Below are 17,513 nucleotides of genomic sequence, written 5' to 3'. Positions count from 1 at the left end.
TCCTAATAAAATATTGTACTTACCAAACAAAATAATATAATATTTCAATGAATCCCATATTTTTTTAATTTATTTTCTCAATAATCTAATTTCCTGATCTACCGAAAAAAATCTAATTTCCTATAATCCAACAATACTGGAACTAAACCCCACTTCACTTCACGGAGTGATTTTACATGGGAGCCCTTGGTATTGCGAAATAAGAGTCGTGGACCCTAACATCATATTCTAGAAGACAAAATAGAAAAATAAAACAACCAATATACGACATTAACATCTATTTTCCCACGTAGGAATACGAAAATTTACAAATTTATAATCTTGTTATAGTAATAACCTTCTTTCACCCATGCCCGAGTATAGGATGAATTTTTATCTTCAATATTGTCAAAATTTAACATTGAAACCGCATACGCAAAATTGAACCGCCCTAAAATTTGCCAAAATGAACATTTATCACCGGTTTAGATCTTGATTGCTTCCTGTGGCCAAATTCTGTTCTGGCCTTTCCTCAGTTCAGCAAACTCTGCTTTCCGCTGTCCTCAGCGTGCCTAAGGTTGCAAAGAGAATCGAGGAATGGGTCTGCGATAGCTGACTCAGTCCGAAGCCCGGCTGAAAACAACCAAAGTATAACAAATCTTCATTAGTCCTCGAAAAGAATTATGTTTCCAGCATTTGCTGATATGAAGGACTTCATTGCCCGAACATCTAAAGACTGGTTTCACGAAATCTTTTCATATTACCGTATCACATACAGGAAAAAAAAATTTGGAGACATCAAAATAAGTTTTATCAGGTAGCATGCCAATGGTAGGTAAGATGCACACCGTAATGCCGTGGGTCCTTATCATCACACGCAAAGCGGCAAAATTCGATCTCCGGTTCTCTCAACATTTTTAAGTGAGATATGTCCGGTAATATCTCAAGAAATTCACAGTTGAACAATGTCAGGTTTCTCAAATTACTCAATCGGTTGAGTCCCCCGAGCCCTTTTACACAGCAGTGCGATAATTTCAGATCCTGCAGTGCCTTTAGATGCTCAAGGCCATGAATCTCTGCCATTTTACAGTGAAGGAGCTCCAGTTCTGACAAACCATTCAAGTTCGAAAAATCTGGTGCTTTCGTCAATGATCTGCAATGCTGCAGAGACAATGTCGATAAGCTCGAGGGAAAGTAAAGAAGGTATTGCAGATCGACCCTAGAAAACGTGAGTTTCCTAAGCTGAGAAAGGCTGACAAATCCCGGTGGTAGCCTTAGCTCAGTGAGGTTCGACAGGTACACTTCCAATGTCTCCAATTTTGATAAGCTTAAGATCCATCCGAAGGTGTTAAGAACTTCGCAAGAGGCCACTGCAGGATCAAACTGCAAATGTAACTCCTTTAAGTTTGTCAAAGTGGAGAGATCTGGAACCTCACGCAACATCTCGGATCCCACCCGCAGACTACTCAAACTCGAGGGTAACATCGGCAACATCTGGAGTTTCTTACACTCGAGCAAATCAAGCACTTCAAGGTCAGAAAGTCCTGCTATGGTAGCAGTAAGGCTTGAAATTTCTGTGTGTGACAGTCTTAATATTCTCAGAACAGGCAGAGCCGTGATGTCAATAGAGATGTCGCCAGATAAACTTCTGCAGAGCGAGAAATCTATCTCTTCCATCTTACTTAAATGTGAAAGAGCTCCCGGAAATTCCCTCAGGAAACAACCCTCCATCTTCAGCACCTTCAAGTTTTTCAAGTTGTTGAATGAAGGAGGTAATTCGGCAATCTTGGTGTTCGACAAATCAATTTCCATAAGTGATTTCAGATCACCGACAGATGGAGGTAGCTGGAGTATATTGTAGCAGTTTCTCAGAGACAGGCTTTGGAGCCTTTCCAGTGAACCAATTGAACTTGGAAGCTTCCCGATGATCGCATCGTCCAACGCAAGGTGTGTGAGAGATTTCAGGTTGCCGATTGAGTCTGTTATTAGGGTCAAATTTTTACAGCCACAAGCACTAAGAACTTCAAGCTGCTCCATGGAACCTTTTGGGAAATGAATTCTGCGTATGGAGGTTCCATCTAGCAAGAGTTCTTTCAACTCTTTCATGAAACAAAGTCCTTCAGGCAACTGCTTGACTTCAATGCAGAACTTCAAATTTAAAGACTTCAAACCCTTTAGATTACTAATGGAGGGGTCAACTCGCATCAATCGGTAACAACCTTCCAAGATCAGTATTTTCAAAGTCATTTCAGTGGGGAAGGAAGGGGATCCACGCAAGTTGGCGCAACCCTGGAGGTTCAAAACTTTCAATTCCTTTGCCATCTGCACAATGAAATGGTAATCCCGATTAGTTCGTAATAGCTAGCTAATACTTCACAGGAAGACGAATAAGTAAATGCATACCTTCATGAGTTTACTCCAACTATCACGATCTTGATTGACCTTACTAGACGACAGGTCTAGAACGACCAAGTTTTCCAAATGCATATCAAGAACATCATCGATCTTAGAGCAGCCTTCCCAATCAAGCCATCTTAAACTGGAAAGACGATGCTCAAAACGTTCTTCAGTAGCCGCCTGATCCAATCTAAGGAACCTCAAATTTGGGAGACAACTAAATTCCATACCAGTGAAACAGTTGTCCAAGTCATCCTCAAATGTAAGACTTAGGCCTACGACCTTATTTGATCTCTGTCAAATGTTCACACTTCATCAAGAAAAAGAGACAGCAGATCTAAAATAATGTAATTGTGTTAATTTGGGAGAAAGTAGAGCTGCTACTCACAATAAAGTATTTACCTTCATTTTCTTCAATGTACGAAAAGCATCCGTATGATCCCACAGCCTACTGCGCTTTCTAGGTCTTTCTGGATTTTCCCTCCGAACAATTTCTCGACCAAGATCTCTTAGTTGGTTGTGCATCCACAGCTCACCACTGTCTCCAATTTTCACCAGAGATAAGAGGAGGAGACTGTTGATTCCGATAAAAGGATAAAGATTACAGCCTTCCCACATGTAAAATGCAAATCGTTGATCTTTTCCAATGAGAAAACATGCTATGTCAAGGAATATCTCCTTCTGCGAAACATCAAGATATTCATAGCTTATCTTCAATTTCTCCACAAGTGTTGGATCTGGCGTTTCTCTTAATTTCTTGATAGTGTCTATCCAGATCTCCTTTGCTTTTCTGAACAAACCTGACGCTATAACCTCAAGAGCTAAAGGAAGCCCTCCAATAAGTGAAACAATGTCTCTCGAAAATTCATGATATCCTTCCTCAGGAATATTTGATCCAAAAGCATGCCAATTAAATAGCTTCTGAGCTTCAGACTCTTTCATCCACTCGACTTCATATTTCAAAACGGTGGCAGGAATGTTGAGAATATCTCCCCTTTTGGTAGTTATAATAATTCTGCTTCCTTGCCCGAACCAATTGCCTTCCCCGACCAATGCTTTGACATGTTCACAGTCATCCACATCATCAAGGAGAATGAGAACTTTTGTACTGCCAAATCTATGTTTGATGAATTGAATACCTTCATCACGGGTACTGAACTCCTCAGATCTTCGCTTTAGGAGGTCTGAGACCAATTGTCTCTGCAAGCATCGGAGCCCATTGCTCTGTCTACAAGCTTCTCGGACATTCTCAAGAAAGCAGCAGCCGTCAAAGGAATTGCAAATCTGGTTGTACATGAACTTGGCAAGAGTTGTCTTGCCGATCCCTGCAATGCCGTGAATTACAATAATCCGCACATCGGTGGAGGCCATATCGAGCTCTCTCATTAAGTGTTTTGCATGGTCGTTTATCCCGACTAAATACTCAGGAATAACTAGTTGAACCTTCTTCAACACTATTTCCACATGTGAAACAACAAGCTGTATAACTTTCGAGTAATGCCTGCCGAGAAAGAGGAAAGAAAGCAGCGTCAGATGAAAAATAATGAAAAGGTGATGTTTGCATTCTCGATACAGTTATTGCTTCATCGAGAGTCTACGATAAGCAATGAAACACGGCGCAAGTAAGAGAACCATCTATATGCATTGCTGTGAAATAGAAAATGAAGACATACATATAAACAGAGCACGACCGATTTCTATTAGTTACTAATTTGGAGAGCTTCCACACCATACCCCGTCCTTAGCCAATTAGCTAGCTTAGAAAGCCCCTTAAGTCTACAAAATCCCACAATAACAGCTATCCATATGATCAGTGAGGGACAACATCGAAGCAGCAAGGCTGCAATCGAAGCCTTAAAGGGCAAGTCTAGATATTTTTAAGGGGAACTCAACTCACCCATTATCAATCTTGGCAAGTTCCCATCCCTTCAAGTCCCCGACATCGCTGAGAGCTTGCTTCCACGTATGGATAGTCTCCGGGTCGATTCCTTTCCTCTCGTGCTCGCGGAAATCCCGTTCGAAAGTACCCCCTTGGTGTCTTACCACCCAGGGAGGGACGTCGTAGAAAATGGGCATGATCACTTGGCCCGCTCGGCGCCTGCACTCCGCCATCTCTGCTACCTCCATAAGGCAGCTCTTACTGGAAGCATAGTTCTCCGAGAAGATGGGTATGGAGATCGTCGACCGTCTGATCTTTTCAAGGATTTCAGAGTTGATGTTTTCTCCGACAGTGAGCTCCTCCGTGTCTCTGAAGACAGAGATCCTTGCACCGGTGAGGGCCGTGTAGAGGCAATCAGTGAAGTTCGGTCGAGTATCCGGCCCTCTGAAGTTCAAGAAAACATCGTACTCTACGCATGTCGTCGCCGGAGACGTCGGCAAGGAGTTGCTGGAGGAAGCCATCCCAGGTACTCTGGTAACCAGTCCAGTGCCGTCTCCCACTTTCCTATCCTCAGCTTCAGACGTTGACTCGTCAGAGTTCTCTTGCTTGGAGGCAGCCGCTTTTGTCTGTTTGAGGAAAAAAAAAAAGGTTAATTATTAATGAATGAGACTCGTACGACACATAGGGGGACCGAAAGAAAGAAAAAAAAAAAACCTGCTGTTAATTATACGAGACGCGCATTCGCGCTTTTCACGGAACCAATCAAACAAATATCAAATTAATTAAATTTTATAATTCTTCGTGGACCAGCCTGCACCGAAATTAATTAAAAGAAGATTCCAGATATTAAGTACGATATTCATTAAAAAAAAAAAGATTGCACGCTGGATTTGAAAATTCTATTTGTATTTTTTAAGTTATATTTTGAAATAATAATTGTTTTAAAGGGATCTACGATGGGGGAGAGGAAGAGACTTGAAAGGGGAACGAGAGAATAGGAAGAGAGGGGGGGGAGAGGGTGGGTGGAACAAGCGGTGGTTGTTAGGTGGAAGTGACAGATAAATTTACAAAATTATCCTTCGACTGTTTCCCAGTAAGAATATTTATGCATGTTGTTTTTTTTATTTTTTTGGGTGAATTAATTATAACTTATTATGTTCATCAGCTTATATTAGTTGTCTAAAAACCATTTCCCTTTTACGGGGTGTTGGGATTTTCACTAACTTCTTTTTTTCTTGCTCATTACTGGAATTTTCTCTTTCCTTGGTTGGTCGGGAAAATGATGAAAATGGGAGAAAATTGCTAATCATCAATAATTTCCTGAAATCAGATAATTTGTATATCTTGCTTTGTATATATTTAATCAACGAGAATGCTACAAAAAATCTATTTTTGTTTAGATCGAGAGGCGAAATTTGTATATTTTGATACCAAATATTGGTTGAGGTTTCTCTTTGTAGCAATTAATTATTATATAAAAAATCATGAATAAATTTTAAAAAGCTTCTCGATTTGCGAACAGACTACTAAAAATTTTCGGTAAGTTCAAAACAATTTCGATAAATACAACTAATTTTGGTACATATCCCTGCACAAAGTGCAGGCATATACCTAGTTTCTGAACAATTGCCCAGACATGTACCGAGTTTTGGACAAATGTTTTATGAACTATTTTAATAAAAAAACTCTTCCCTTTCCATCCAACCAAAAGTTTCGAAAAATTACTCGAGTCTACGCTTAAAATGGTCTTCCTCTTGAAACTATTTTCAGAGTAATCTTCCCCAAAAATTATTTTCCACAATAATTGTATACAATGTTTCATTTTATCTTTGATGTCTCCTAAAGTTTACTGTTTTATTTTTGGTCCTTCCCGGAAATTTATAAATCGGAACATTAAAAATTTAAAAACATAGAAAAAAGGGAGAATAAAAAAGGAAAAAAAAAAACAAAGCGGTCGTGGTTGAATCGGGACGGGACTGTAGGGGTATAAATAAAATCAAAAAATCCAATTGAATCGTCAAGTCGAATCGAATCTAACTAAAAAAAAGTTGAAAAAAGAATTCTAATACCCACTAAAATTGATTTATTCACTATTTGACACATAATAATTATGTCCAATTGAGCTGAACCCATTTATTTTAATCTAAATTTTAATATATATTTTTAAAAAGCTCGATTAATGCAATAAAAAAACGGTGATATTAGATTCGAGTTTCCTCATAATTTGATTATGGTGTGAATTTATACTCTGTTTGATTTTAGAGTCATGTTTTAACTCTACTCCACTACAAACTTTTCAAAATTTCAAAAAGATCCATTTTTTTTTCAATTTATGAAACATGCCCCAGCCATATCTCTTATCTGCTTCACCATCTTTGTCCTTCTTTTTGGCCCCTCACACTATTCATGGAAGCCCCAGCTTCCATGGGAGCGACCATGGCAGTGCTACAAGGTCCCAAATCGCTTCCTCCTCCTCCTCCTACTCATGGTCCTCGCTTCTACGCGGACTCTTCAATGCCAATCTTCTCCAAGATCCCTGTTGAAGCGGCAATTTAATGGTTCCATTTTCTACCTAGCCTCAGCGATGGATCACTACAAGGTGTTAGGGTTGCAGAGAAGCGCGACAAAGGAGGAGATCAAGGAAGTGTTCATGAAGCTCAAGATGAGGTTCCACCCCAACAAGCACTCCTAGCATCCAAGGTCATCAAGGACGACGCGACCCTCCACTTCAAGCAGCTCTGCGAGGCGTACGAGATCCTGATCAACCCGCGCTTGTTTCTCCTCTGGGATAGGGCTCAATTCGTCGTGATGATGGGAGGAAAATGGATGGATCGAGGAATGAAAGAGATGGGGAAGTGAAGATGGATGGATCGAGGGAGGAAGGACATGGGAAGAGAATGAGAGAGAGTCGAGGAGTGAGAGGAAGTTGTGTGGAGAGAGAGGGAGTGTGATATTTTTTGAAAAAATAAAAAATTTATGGGTCATTTTTAATATTTAAAAATTTAAAATTAAACGAAATTATAACCATACTCTGTTACCAAACACACCAGGCTTTTTTTTGCATGATTCTGAACCAAACCGCAACATGCCCAATCCTAAGCCCTACAATCCCTATCTCTCTTTGTAATTTTATCCTTTTTTTTTTGTTTTCTATAACTTTCCATTTTATAGGATTAAGAGGACTTAAAACAAAATAGAGAAAAGGTCTAAGGTGCCTTATAAAAATATGAAAGATAGCATAATACTATTGTGGGAAATATCGGGAAGACTACAATGGAAAATAGTTTAGAAAGTGGCGTTTTTTATAAATTAAAATAAAAATTGGGGAAAAATTACACTTCATTTCCGCTGTCCCACGAAACCCTAACCAAAGCTTCCCCCGCTCTCTCTCTCTCTCTCTCTCTGTGCGCACGGGGTTTCCTTGGAGATCCTCCGTCCTTTGATTCCCCTTCTATGGACGGCGACAAAGAGCCCCTTCAGCAGCAGCCGCCCGGCGATCCGCTGGCCCCGGCAGAGTTCAGCTCGAGCTGGTCTGGCAGCGTCTGCTTGTCAGACAAGGACCTGGACAGCAGCACAGTCAGAGCGTTCCGGCGGCGGAGACTCTACGAGCAGTCCCAGTCCCAGTCCGTGTCCGGGGAGATCGGCCCCGGCGGCGCTGATTCGGCTGGTATCTTTGCAGAGCTGGCGTCGACGATTACTGAGGTGGAGGGCGCCCGTGGTGGAGTTTCAGCAGCAGCTCTCGAGGAGTCGACGTCGAGCCCCCCCTCTGTCTCATCGGACTGTAGCGACGACCTGGCGGACGTGTCCACGGTCTCCAGCGGGAACCTGCTGGCCGAGACACCGTGAGTAGACGTAGCGTTAGCAGCTATCTAGGTTTGCATCACTGTTGTCCTCGTAGTATCCTGAATCGCATTTAATCGGTCTTCCGGGGAGCAATTAGCTAACAGATTGAACTCTCTGTTTGGAATCTCACATTGAGAATTCAATTCATTTCACTAGAATCCAATTGGTTGGAATACAAATGTGACCAGATTTTTACATTGGATTTCAAATCGAGCCAAAATCAACAACCAGAATTCAAATCATTTGAAACTTACAACCTTGATTTTTAATTCTACTTTATTTAAGAATGCACGCCAAACAGGATTTCAATTCATGTTAGTTAAATTCCTTTAGTTTTCCAAACAACATAATTTATTTACAATTGAATTAGATTGAATTGAATCGAAATGAAATCAACTAAATTGAACTCATATTTTGCAAGAATTGATTCCAAACGGGGTGTAAGTCCATTGCAAAGCTTCCTTAGCTGTCCGGCTCTGGAAACGCGTTATATTTGGGCATTTGCGATGGGACATCTTTCTAATTTACGCACAAAATGAGGGGGAGTAATTTGCAAACTCGATCATGTTGGAAAAAGGGTGCTCGAATATTCGTTAGATGGTCGTCTTTTGGACACTGCCACCATCTATATCTATACATATACATATATATTAATTTAGACTTCTTCAATGAGATTCTTCCGTTCTTTTTATATGGAGCTTCCACATAGGCACTTTGGGTAAATCCTTTAGCTTGTGTTGATTGGGTATTTGTATTCCCTACATTATTCTTACATCTATTCATGCAATTATCCAATAATGAACTCACATATTCCAACATATGTCAATCAACACATCTCTCCACATCCCGAATTTTCAATTAAATTATCAACTTGTATCGCTATTTAATAAATGATAAGTATTAAAATTATTATCTCGTTTCATGAAATCTATAATTACTATAAAGTTTGTAAATATCAATTTATAAAATAGTTACTAAAATATTAAAATGCAAAGTTAGTCGTAACAAATTATGTAATTCATAAGATATCAACTAAAAGTATTAAAAATCATCATTTCATTATATTTCTAAAGTTACTTCACAAAATATTCATTAGACATATATAGATGCAAATGCCTGCTCCCCATGCGAGCAAGAGGACTAGTTATATTAAAATTGGTATATTGCGCTTCATGGGATATGCATCTCAATCAATTTATGTACTGATGAATCATATCTTACAATTTCCTACATGTTTTTGTGGGGTTAGTCGTTAGAAAGTATTTGCTTTTTTGGGCAACTTTGCGTCAATTGCCATCAAAATTCCTTGCGCAGTTAAAGGAACACTTTCTGGATTTGGTCTTTCTTGCCGAATTAACACTATTGAATTAAAATGAATGTCTATTTTATGTCTGGCTGTCTGTTTGTATAATTTCGTGTGAACATGAGTTTAAGGTAGTGCATATCATGATTAGTTAATGAAAAACGAATATTATATATGCGATAGGTTGCATATATATGTCTCTTGAGTGTACATTTACAATTATTGGCAACTAACCTACGTGACCAACTCCGGTGCAAGGAATGGAAACCCAGTGGAAATGGACAGTAACAGAACTCTGCTTGTTTTTGAATGGCTTTACGTTCTAATTCTTGAGCTCACTTGTTTAACTTTGGAGAAATTGCAAGTACCAAGTTAATATTGAAATCCATTCGTTTAGTTGTTTGGATGAACTTGTATTTGGTTGAGGCTGATTTTTGTGGATGGATTTTCTCTCTAGGAATAATAAGGTGCAGAAAGAGGGGCAGAAGCGAATAAGGGAGCCTCGTTGTATGTTCATGACTAAGAGCTACGGTGATGTACTCGACGATGGATACAGATGGAGGAAGTATGGTCAAAAGATTGTGAAAAACAGTCCCTATCCAAGGCATATCTTGCTAGTAACTCCTCGAATAATTTATGAGTTTGACTACCTATTGCATTTATATGTTTGTATCAGCTTCACTCATTTTAGTTGATTAAGTTCCCATTCTTTCATCATTTAGTTGATTCTGATTACCAAGTGTTTGTCCATGCTGATTGTACTTTCAATGATGATTCGACCTCATTTAGAAGAATTGTAAGAGAGCCAAATGTTAGTCTATAACCTATGTGAATGCCGGTCAGAGAGCTCCATAACCGATCCTCATATATTGTGATGAGCCTGCTCAAAGTATGAAGATTAGCCGGGGAGATCTCGAGCCTTTTTGCTAGTCTCTAGTCCTTGCAATTGATATACGAGACATGACTCGATGATTACACATGCTTTTGGAGGACTAGTAAATTACGGATATTTTGCTCATTCTGTATGGAGAGCGTGGCCATAAAATTATAAGACTTTGAAGTGCTTCAATTTCCACTGATATATTGTGGCTTGTTTAGTTAGACAACAATAGCCGAGTAAATTGTTTCTTTGTTGTGGTATTACCAATTTTAGAGAAAATTATGTTGTTCTTCCCTCTCCTGTGTGTGAAATATTGTATCTGATTGTTAGAATTGATTTTGCAGAAGCTACTATCGTTGTACGTACAGCAACTGTATGGTGAGGAAAAGTGTGGAACGCTCATCCGAAGATCCCACTTATGTAATAACAACGTACAAAGGCGTACACTGCCACCCCTCTGTAGGGTTCCTGCCGGGTGGCCGCAGAGTGTTTACCCCTAACAAGAATGCAACTGCCTTTGGGCCCCAGCAAGCTTCTCCATTGTTCCCACTATTGGACAACCTGCCAGAAGTACTTGATCTTAACACTTCGCCCATAGAGGTTAACAGTCCTCCCCACCCGTCTAGTCTTCTCCCTCGCCTAGCGCTAACTTCAGACAATCACCAGCTATCACCTCATTCTTCTGGTGAGCCCCAATCACCACAACAGTTGCGGAGAGCAACCCCTCCTGACCTTCCCACCAATGTAGGTTTGCTCAGTGATACGGTGCCCTCCGGGATGCGTCATAGGTGAGGATGTGATTAATTAAAACATGGAACAATCCCAACACTAAGCAATTCAAATTGTTATTATTAAATTCTGAACAATATATATAGAAGTTAGATTATGCATATGCCTGTTAACAAGTTAATATAAAAAAATTTGGTATATAGTTCATGGGGTATGTAGGGTCTTTCTTCATGTGATTAGAGACAGATATGCATTCGTAAGGGGTGTGATGAGGAGGGTTTGGTTTGCACTAGTAAGGGGTGCGATGTGACAAGATAACCCATCAAACACTTCCACTTGTTTCGACGGAGCAAATCAAAGGAGGGTGGGCTGGCATTTCAGTTCAGTTGTGTCCAAATCACCAGTCTGATGTAATTGCAATATAATGCTCAATCCAAACAAAGCCTGAGCTTGAGTATTAAACAAAACAAAACAAAACAAAACAATTTTTGATTCTAGCAAACAGGCAAGATTACTGAAGCACGCTGCTCTGGCCTTGGCTTTATCTGATTGTAAAGATGTTCATGGCCATCATATGGGAGCTTTATAATTTTTTATTTTTTGGCACAAAATGGGATTTTTCTTCTGATATCTTATTCTTTATCTTATTTTCACCTTCCTACGTGGGAAGCTTAATCAGATTCCCGCATCAAACCAGTTTTGTGTATCTTCTGTTGCCTCAGCAAACTAGAGTATTAACACCACCTTGCTAAAATTGCAGTTGTCATTTCCTGTTGGTTTTATTAGTATATTTTACATCCTTTGACCTCAGAACATACTTTTCTGCAGCGAAGAAGATATTAAAGACTTGATTGCAGAAGAAGCTTCGAGTGTATTGGGCAGGAAAAACTTTCATGCGACTGAACATTCGGGTGGAATTAATGATAAAGTGGAGGAAATAGTGAACCTCTTGCAAGTTGAAGTTAATGATATACGGATGTTAGCGATACATGGAGTGGGTGGAGTTGGGAAGACGACTCTGGCCAAAATTATCTTCGACCAAATCTCCAAATGTTTCGAAGGCTCTAGCTTCCTTGCAGATATCCAAGAAACTGTCGGGCAAAGGGATGACGGCTTTCAGGTTTTGCAGACTAAGGTGATATCTGACATTCTAAAACGAGATTGTGAGAAGATTGCTTCTATCGATGAAGGAATCGCCATCATTGGAGAGATGTGTTCAGACATCAGGGTTCTGATTGTTCTTGATAATGTGGGTCCAGGGTTTCAGCTCGAGGAATTAATAGGGAAGTTAGACTCTTTTGGTCCTGGAAGCAGGATAATTATTATCACTAGGTGCAAAGATGGTCTTCCCAGAATGGCCAACACTTACGAAGTTAAAAATATGCCCTACTGGGAGGCCTTTCAGCTTTTCATGAAGCATGCCTTTGGGGGTCACTCATATCCATCTGATGAGCACTGTCAATTCGCTAAGGATATAGTCACTACTGTAGGGGGTTTGCCTTTAATTATTGAAGTCATTGGTTCCTTCTTGTCCCACAAGCCAAAGAAAGTGTGGGAAGATACATTGAGACAGCTAAAAGAGTCGAAGGAAGTGCATGAGAAACTGATGATATGTTATCATGCATTAAATCGTCAGCAAAAACAAATTTTTATTGATATTGCGTGCTTTCTTAATGGAGAGGATTGTAGAGTTGCATCATATGTGTGGCATGATGGTGCTAGCTCTCCTCATGAAGTGATTGAAAGCCTTTGTCACTTGTCCCTCGTGAAGATTGATGACAATTATGTGTTATGTATGCATGATGAGCTAAAGGAGTTGGGTAGGCAACTAGTCTTTAAGGACGGGTATGGAAAATCTCGAATGACTAGTAAGCTATGGATTTCTGGACGGGATTTTGGCATGTTTGTCAGAATGAAGGTGAGATATCTTTCTTTACAGGTTACTTTATACAGATGGTTTCATGTTTGTGTAATTTAATCTTTATAATTAGCAGAGTAGTCTCTTTTTGATGTGATATCTTTTTCTAGAAGATTTCTTGATTAATCTCTCTCGTGAGCCTGTTTTACTCATCTAGGTATTCGTCATGTATCATTTTTAGGAAATAGAGAGAGTTGCAGCAATTAGACTTATCTCTGACAACCAATCAACATATCAAGACACAGAATTCCGGAAAATGCCAGGCTTAAGGTTTCTCTACCTGGAGCATGCAAACATCACTGGAGACTTCCATGATGTTTTCCCTAATTTGAAGTGGTTACATTGGGAAGGGTGCCCTCGGATATTCAAGGCAACTAATTTTCTTCTAAAGAATTTAGTAATCCTTAATCTGTCCCGGAGCAAGATCACATATAACTGGGAGGGTTGGACGCACATCAAGGTAATCTTGTAGCGTAGACTCGCCCACGCTTATTTAATTTTCTATATTTAAACAATTGTAATTCTCCATATATTTTCTATATAGATCTCCTAATCTTATTGTTATCTTTTGCAGATGGCGAGTAAATTGAAAGTGTTGAATCTTACAGGTTGTGATAACTTGATAGTGACACCTGACTTCTCTGGTTATCCCAGCTTGGAAAAATTGATTTTTGAGCGATGCTGTCGTTTGGTTAAAATAGATCCTTCAATTAGTCACCTGGAGAAGTTGAGTTCCCTGAATTTGAAGTTCTGCAAGGAACTACACACCTTGCCGAAAGAACTGGGATTTCTAAAAGATTTAAAAGAGCTTCTCATTGATGGAACTTCTCTACGAGATATTCCTACCTCCATTGGTCATATTAAGATGCTTCAAACTCTTAGCGCCTCCGATTGCTTATCACTAATTAATATACCCAGTTCAGTTGGTTGTCTAAAATCTCTATTGGAGCTCTCATTAGATAATTCCAAAGTTACTGAGCTTCCAAGCTCAATTGATGAGCTAGTGCAGCTTCGGAAGTTGTCACTGAGAAATTGTCGATTGCTTGGAGAACTTCCAAGTGCTATTGGAGGTTTCAGAGAATCTTTACATGAGTTGGATGTGTCAGGAACAGGGATTTCGGAGTTACCTAATTCAATTGGAAAACTTGGAAGATTGAGAGTGCTGAAAATGGAGTCTAGTTTCATCAGAGAAATTCCCAGTACTATTGGAGGCCTTACTAACCTTGAACAGCTGCATGGCTCACACTGTAGGAGTTTGGGTGGGGACATTCCTGACAGTATTGGGCAATTGAAGTCTCTGAAGATCTTGCGATTGGGATACACATGCATTACTGGCTTACCATCAAGCATGTGTGATCTACCCGATCTCCAAATCCTCGACTTACTTTGTTGTGACACCCTTGAGATGCTGCCAACTCTTCCCTTGAGTTTAACTAGTTTGCGCTTCAGTTGTAAAGGAATAAAGAAGATATCGCATCTGGTTGGCTTGCATGGTTTAAAAGAGTTGGTCTTAGCTGACAGTGGTTTCGAGGAACTTCTGGACCAAACAATAGGTTCAATGGAAACTGCCGCTCCATCAGAAAAGATACAATTGTTGCAAAATAAATTTGAGATGGAGCAGCTAGGGCATTTCGATCTTCCAGAACTGAAGGTATTAGATATGTGTGTTCCGCAAATCAACAGTATCTGCTTTGATGATGGAGTCGCTTTTCATTCTCTCAGGAAGCTTGTCCTTTCTTGTGTGAACCTAAAAATTCTCCAATTTTTACCCCCAATGCTAGTCAGTTTATCAATGCAACATTGTTGGTCTTTGGAGATATTGAATGTCACAGGATTGAAAGCTCTATCAGAGTTGCAGCTCCAAGACTCTGCCATTTGCGAGATCTATGGCCTTGATAGCCTAGGTGCCTTACAGATTTTGGGAATCTCCAACTGTGGAATGGAAAGTCTCTGGGGGCTCGATAAACTCACATCTCTCCAGAGCTTGACCTTGTCCTGCTGTGATAACCTTTTGGGGTTGCCGCCGTTAATAAAGCTGCATCAACTGAGAGTTCGGAAAATCCAGAGTTGCAAGATGTTCCATGACATTGATGACCCCAAGGAATTGATACCCTAGTTTAATCTGCAAACAATGTAATTGAAGCCTCCATTAACAAAGGAGTTTGCCAAGCTTGAAGCAAGCGACAACTTTCGGCATCGAAGCCTCCATTAACAAAGGACTTTGCTAAGTCCGAATGATCTGATGATGTCACTGGCTGCAGCTCTAAGGTTAGGGTCAATGCTAGGAAGAAAAAATGGTGAGCAGGTATTCCCTATGATATTGTAACTTGCACATTTTGATTCGGTCGATTGTGTGCGCATTCATGCAACTCTTATTGAGGGCAGTACTTTACGTTTGCAGATGTCGTTGATACTTCAAGTGCTGCAAAGTGCAGAGGACAATTAATAAAAGTTTTCCTTCATTACGAGGCCCAGGTTGTCCCCTTCATCTGGTATGTTAAAAACTTATGGTGTGACTACAAATTGAAATAGTTTGGTTTCTTATAAGATGCTATCGAAGGTTAAGGTTTCTTTTTTGCCTCTATGCACTCGGCAAAATATTTCGATACCGAGAGATTTTTAATTATGTATATTCAGATACTTTGGGCAGGATGTGTCCTTATGCAGGACAAATCCTTCATAATCAGATCTGACATGTTAAAATCTTATGGCGACTACCATAAATGGTTCCATTTCTTATAGAATGCTGGACGGACTGAGAAGGGTGATTGCAGCAGGCGCAGTCGCACCAGCAAAGGTAGTCATGATATTGCCTGCCCGTGCATATCAGATATATTCATTATCGTTGCAAAAGGCAACAGTCTTCCCATTTCAGTTTAGTTTGTTGAATTACATATCGACTGGGCATTTGATAAGTTATGAATATTACAACTCAGAGCATATGGTTTGGTATAATTTGTTTTTTTGATACGTGTGTTTTCGTATAATTCGTGCTGCTACAAGAAAGAAGAGGATGCTCCATATGATTACTCTCTTTATCTTTATGGTTAGCTACGAGAGAACAGATCTGAAGGGCATTTTGAAAGGCATCGGAACTCTGGACCGGAAGCTGGCATCTCGGTTGAGATGAGTGAAATCAAAGACATAATTTGAGGAGCACTGAACAGCCTCATCCCCTCATCGCTTATCTTCTCCTTGATCAAGAACTTAGAGCACCGTTAGCTCCATCGACCTGCACTATAAGTTGTTTTGCTCCCACGGCCATGCCAATTCTAGGACTATTAGCGTAGACGGATGCCGGTATGGTGCATTAAACCATCAGTCCAGTCCAGCTCCCCGAAAGTGTCAGGAACAAACAGAGAGGATTCTGCTCCGTTTCTTGAAGTATAAGAATTGGAATACCTATGATATATATTTCGGCCATTTTGTAAAATTAAAAAATAGGAGGGCCCACCCGAGAAGCTCAATTATCGATAGGAATGTCAGGATCATTTGTGATGTTCTCCTCTCCTTGGAAAATCTGTATCTTACCTTGTATGCTGATTTGTTTGGTGAAAAAAGTTTTCCTGGTTAAGGGTGTTTGGTTGGTGTATAGTTTGGATTTTCCTGGGAAAATCCAAATTTTACACCCAAGTTTACACCGTCAGTTGGGTGCAAAGCTCGGCAAGGTAATCCCTTTTCGGGTCTATTAGCTGCCCTAACCTTCCCAACCTTTGCAAAGGATTTACAACCAACGTGGAATTTGGCGTGTTTGGTTATAGAGTTAAGTAGAGTTGAGTTTTGATTTTAATTGGGTTATAATGATTATGTTATTGAATTATGAGAAAAAGTGTGAAAAAATAATGAATAGTTGATAGAAAGTAATGATTATGTTGTTGAATTGTGAAAAAAGTAATAGATAGTTGAGAAAATATAGTATTAAAAATTAAATTGAATGGTTAAAAAAATTGAAGAAAAGAAAAAAGTAATAATAGTGTTGTTGATTTTTATTGTGTTGTGAGTAGAGTTAAAATTTTAAAAATTTGATTGTAAAATCAAACGGTGTTTCTTCCTTACAATTAAGATATGCAGTTTTCTTTACCCAAAAAAAACTAAACTAAACTAAACTAAAAGATATACGGTTTACTGTACCATCACATGTTATGACAAATGCAGAGGAATTAGGTGCATTTAATGAAGCCATGGACAACCAAACTTTTTGATTATCGTTGTTCATGTAACATGAGTTGCTTTCGCAAGTGTGCACGGTTTTTGGACGAACAACTTTGACTGATCACTGATAAATGCAAGAAACAAGGAGTGCTAAGATGTAGTAGTCCTTGCAATCGCGGTCGGTTGCACTCGGGAATAGTTTAATGCCGGTTGCATCATTCAGGATCCCTGTGTAAAGGATCCAGGATTCCATTTCGATATAACTTAACTTGAAATTTGCACCATAAGCGACACCTGCATTGGTCATGATCAAATTGAGACGGCTTAATAGCGAAGTCTGCGTCGCCGGGTGTAAGTTCCTCCACGGCATTCTTAGTAGTAAGTATGACTGGCCCTTTTGATGCATATATCTATACCTCTAATAAAAATTAGA

General features: G+C 39.7%; 2 protein-coding genes across 9 annotated transcripts; one reads left to right on the top strand and one right to left on the bottom strand.

Annotated features, from left to right (window-relative positions):
* Positions 1-137: 137 nt before the first annotated feature.
* LOC116200136 (TMV resistance protein N-like) lies at positions 138-4,872 on the bottom strand. The gene is made up of 5 exons (XM_031530852.1): positions 4,274-4,872; positions 2,779-3,877; positions 2,383-2,670; positions 828-2,301; positions 138-612 (listed from the first exon to the last, which is right to left on the bottom strand). The coding sequence occupies exons 1-5, from the start codon at positions 4,774-4,776 to the stop codon at positions 512-514; spliced, it is 3,465 nt and encodes a 1,154-aa protein (XP_031386712.1). The 5' UTR covers positions 4,777-4,872; the 3' UTR covers positions 138-511.
* A 2,716-nt stretch (positions 4,873-7,588) lies between these two features.
* On the top strand, positions 7,589-16,662 carry LOC116198562 (TMV resistance protein N-like). Of its 8 annotated transcripts, none has more exons than XM_031528734.1 (9): positions 7,589-8,097; positions 9,859-10,005; positions 10,626-11,069; positions 11,839-12,928; positions 13,110-13,388; positions 13,503-15,233; positions 15,330-15,420; positions 15,671-15,725; positions 15,980-16,662. In XM_031528734.1, the coding sequence occupies exons 1-6, from the start codon at positions 7,709-7,711 to the stop codon at positions 15,042-15,044; spliced, it is 3,891 nt and encodes a 1,296-aa protein (XP_031384594.1). In that variant the 5' UTR covers positions 7,589-7,708; the 3' UTR covers positions 15,045-15,233; positions 15,330-15,420; positions 15,671-15,725; positions 15,980-16,662. The 8 variants fall into 8 exon arrangements, with proteins under 8 accessions (XP_031384594.1, XP_031384595.1, XP_031384596.1 ...); XM_031528735.1 differs by having other exon boundaries at positions 15,566-15,725; XM_031528736.1 differs by having other exon boundaries at positions 7,590-8,097; positions 13,503-15,225.
* The last annotated feature ends 851 nt before the right edge of the window (positions 16,663-17,513 follow it).

This window comes from Punica granatum, chromosome 3 (assembly GCF_007655135.1).
Source record: "Punica granatum isolate Tunisia-2019 chromosome 3, ASM765513v2, whole genome shotgun sequence".
Taxonomy (NCBI): Eukaryota; Viridiplantae; Streptophyta; class Magnoliopsida; order Myrtales; family Lythraceae; genus Punica; species Punica granatum.
The sequence above is the reverse complement of the archived record's forward strand: the minus strand, read 5'-3'. Positions and strand labels throughout refer to the sequence as shown.

What these genes read in the sequence shown, in the direction of transcription:
- LOC116198562 (XM_031528734.1), top strand. Translation starts at nt 7,709, where the DNA reads ATGGACGGCGACAAAGAGCCCCTTCAGCAGCAGCCGCCCGGCGATCCG. An exon ending in AAAAACAGTCCCTATCCAAG is followed by an intron (nt 10,006 to 10,625) that starts GCATATCTTGCT and finishes TTGATTTTGCAG; the next exon opens with AAGCTACTATCGTTGTACGT. An exon ending in AGGGTTGGACGCACATCAAG is followed by an intron (nt 13,389 to 13,502) that starts GTAATCTTGTAG and finishes TATCTTTTGCAG; the next exon opens with ATGGCGAGTAAATTGAAAGT.
- LOC116200136 (XM_031530852.1), bottom strand. Translation starts at nt 4,776, where the DNA reads ATGGCTTCCTCCAGCAACTCCTTGCCGACGTCTCCGGCGACGACATGC. An exon ending in GTACATTGAAGAAAATGAAG is followed by an intron (nt 2,671 to 2,778) that starts GTAAATACTTTA and finishes AACATTTGACAG; the next exon opens with AGATCAAATAAGGTCGTAGG. An exon ending in TAAGGACCCACGGCATTACG is followed by an intron (nt 613 to 827) that starts GTGTGCATCTTA and finishes GGTTGTTTTCAG; the next exon opens with CCGGGCTTCGGACTGAGTCA.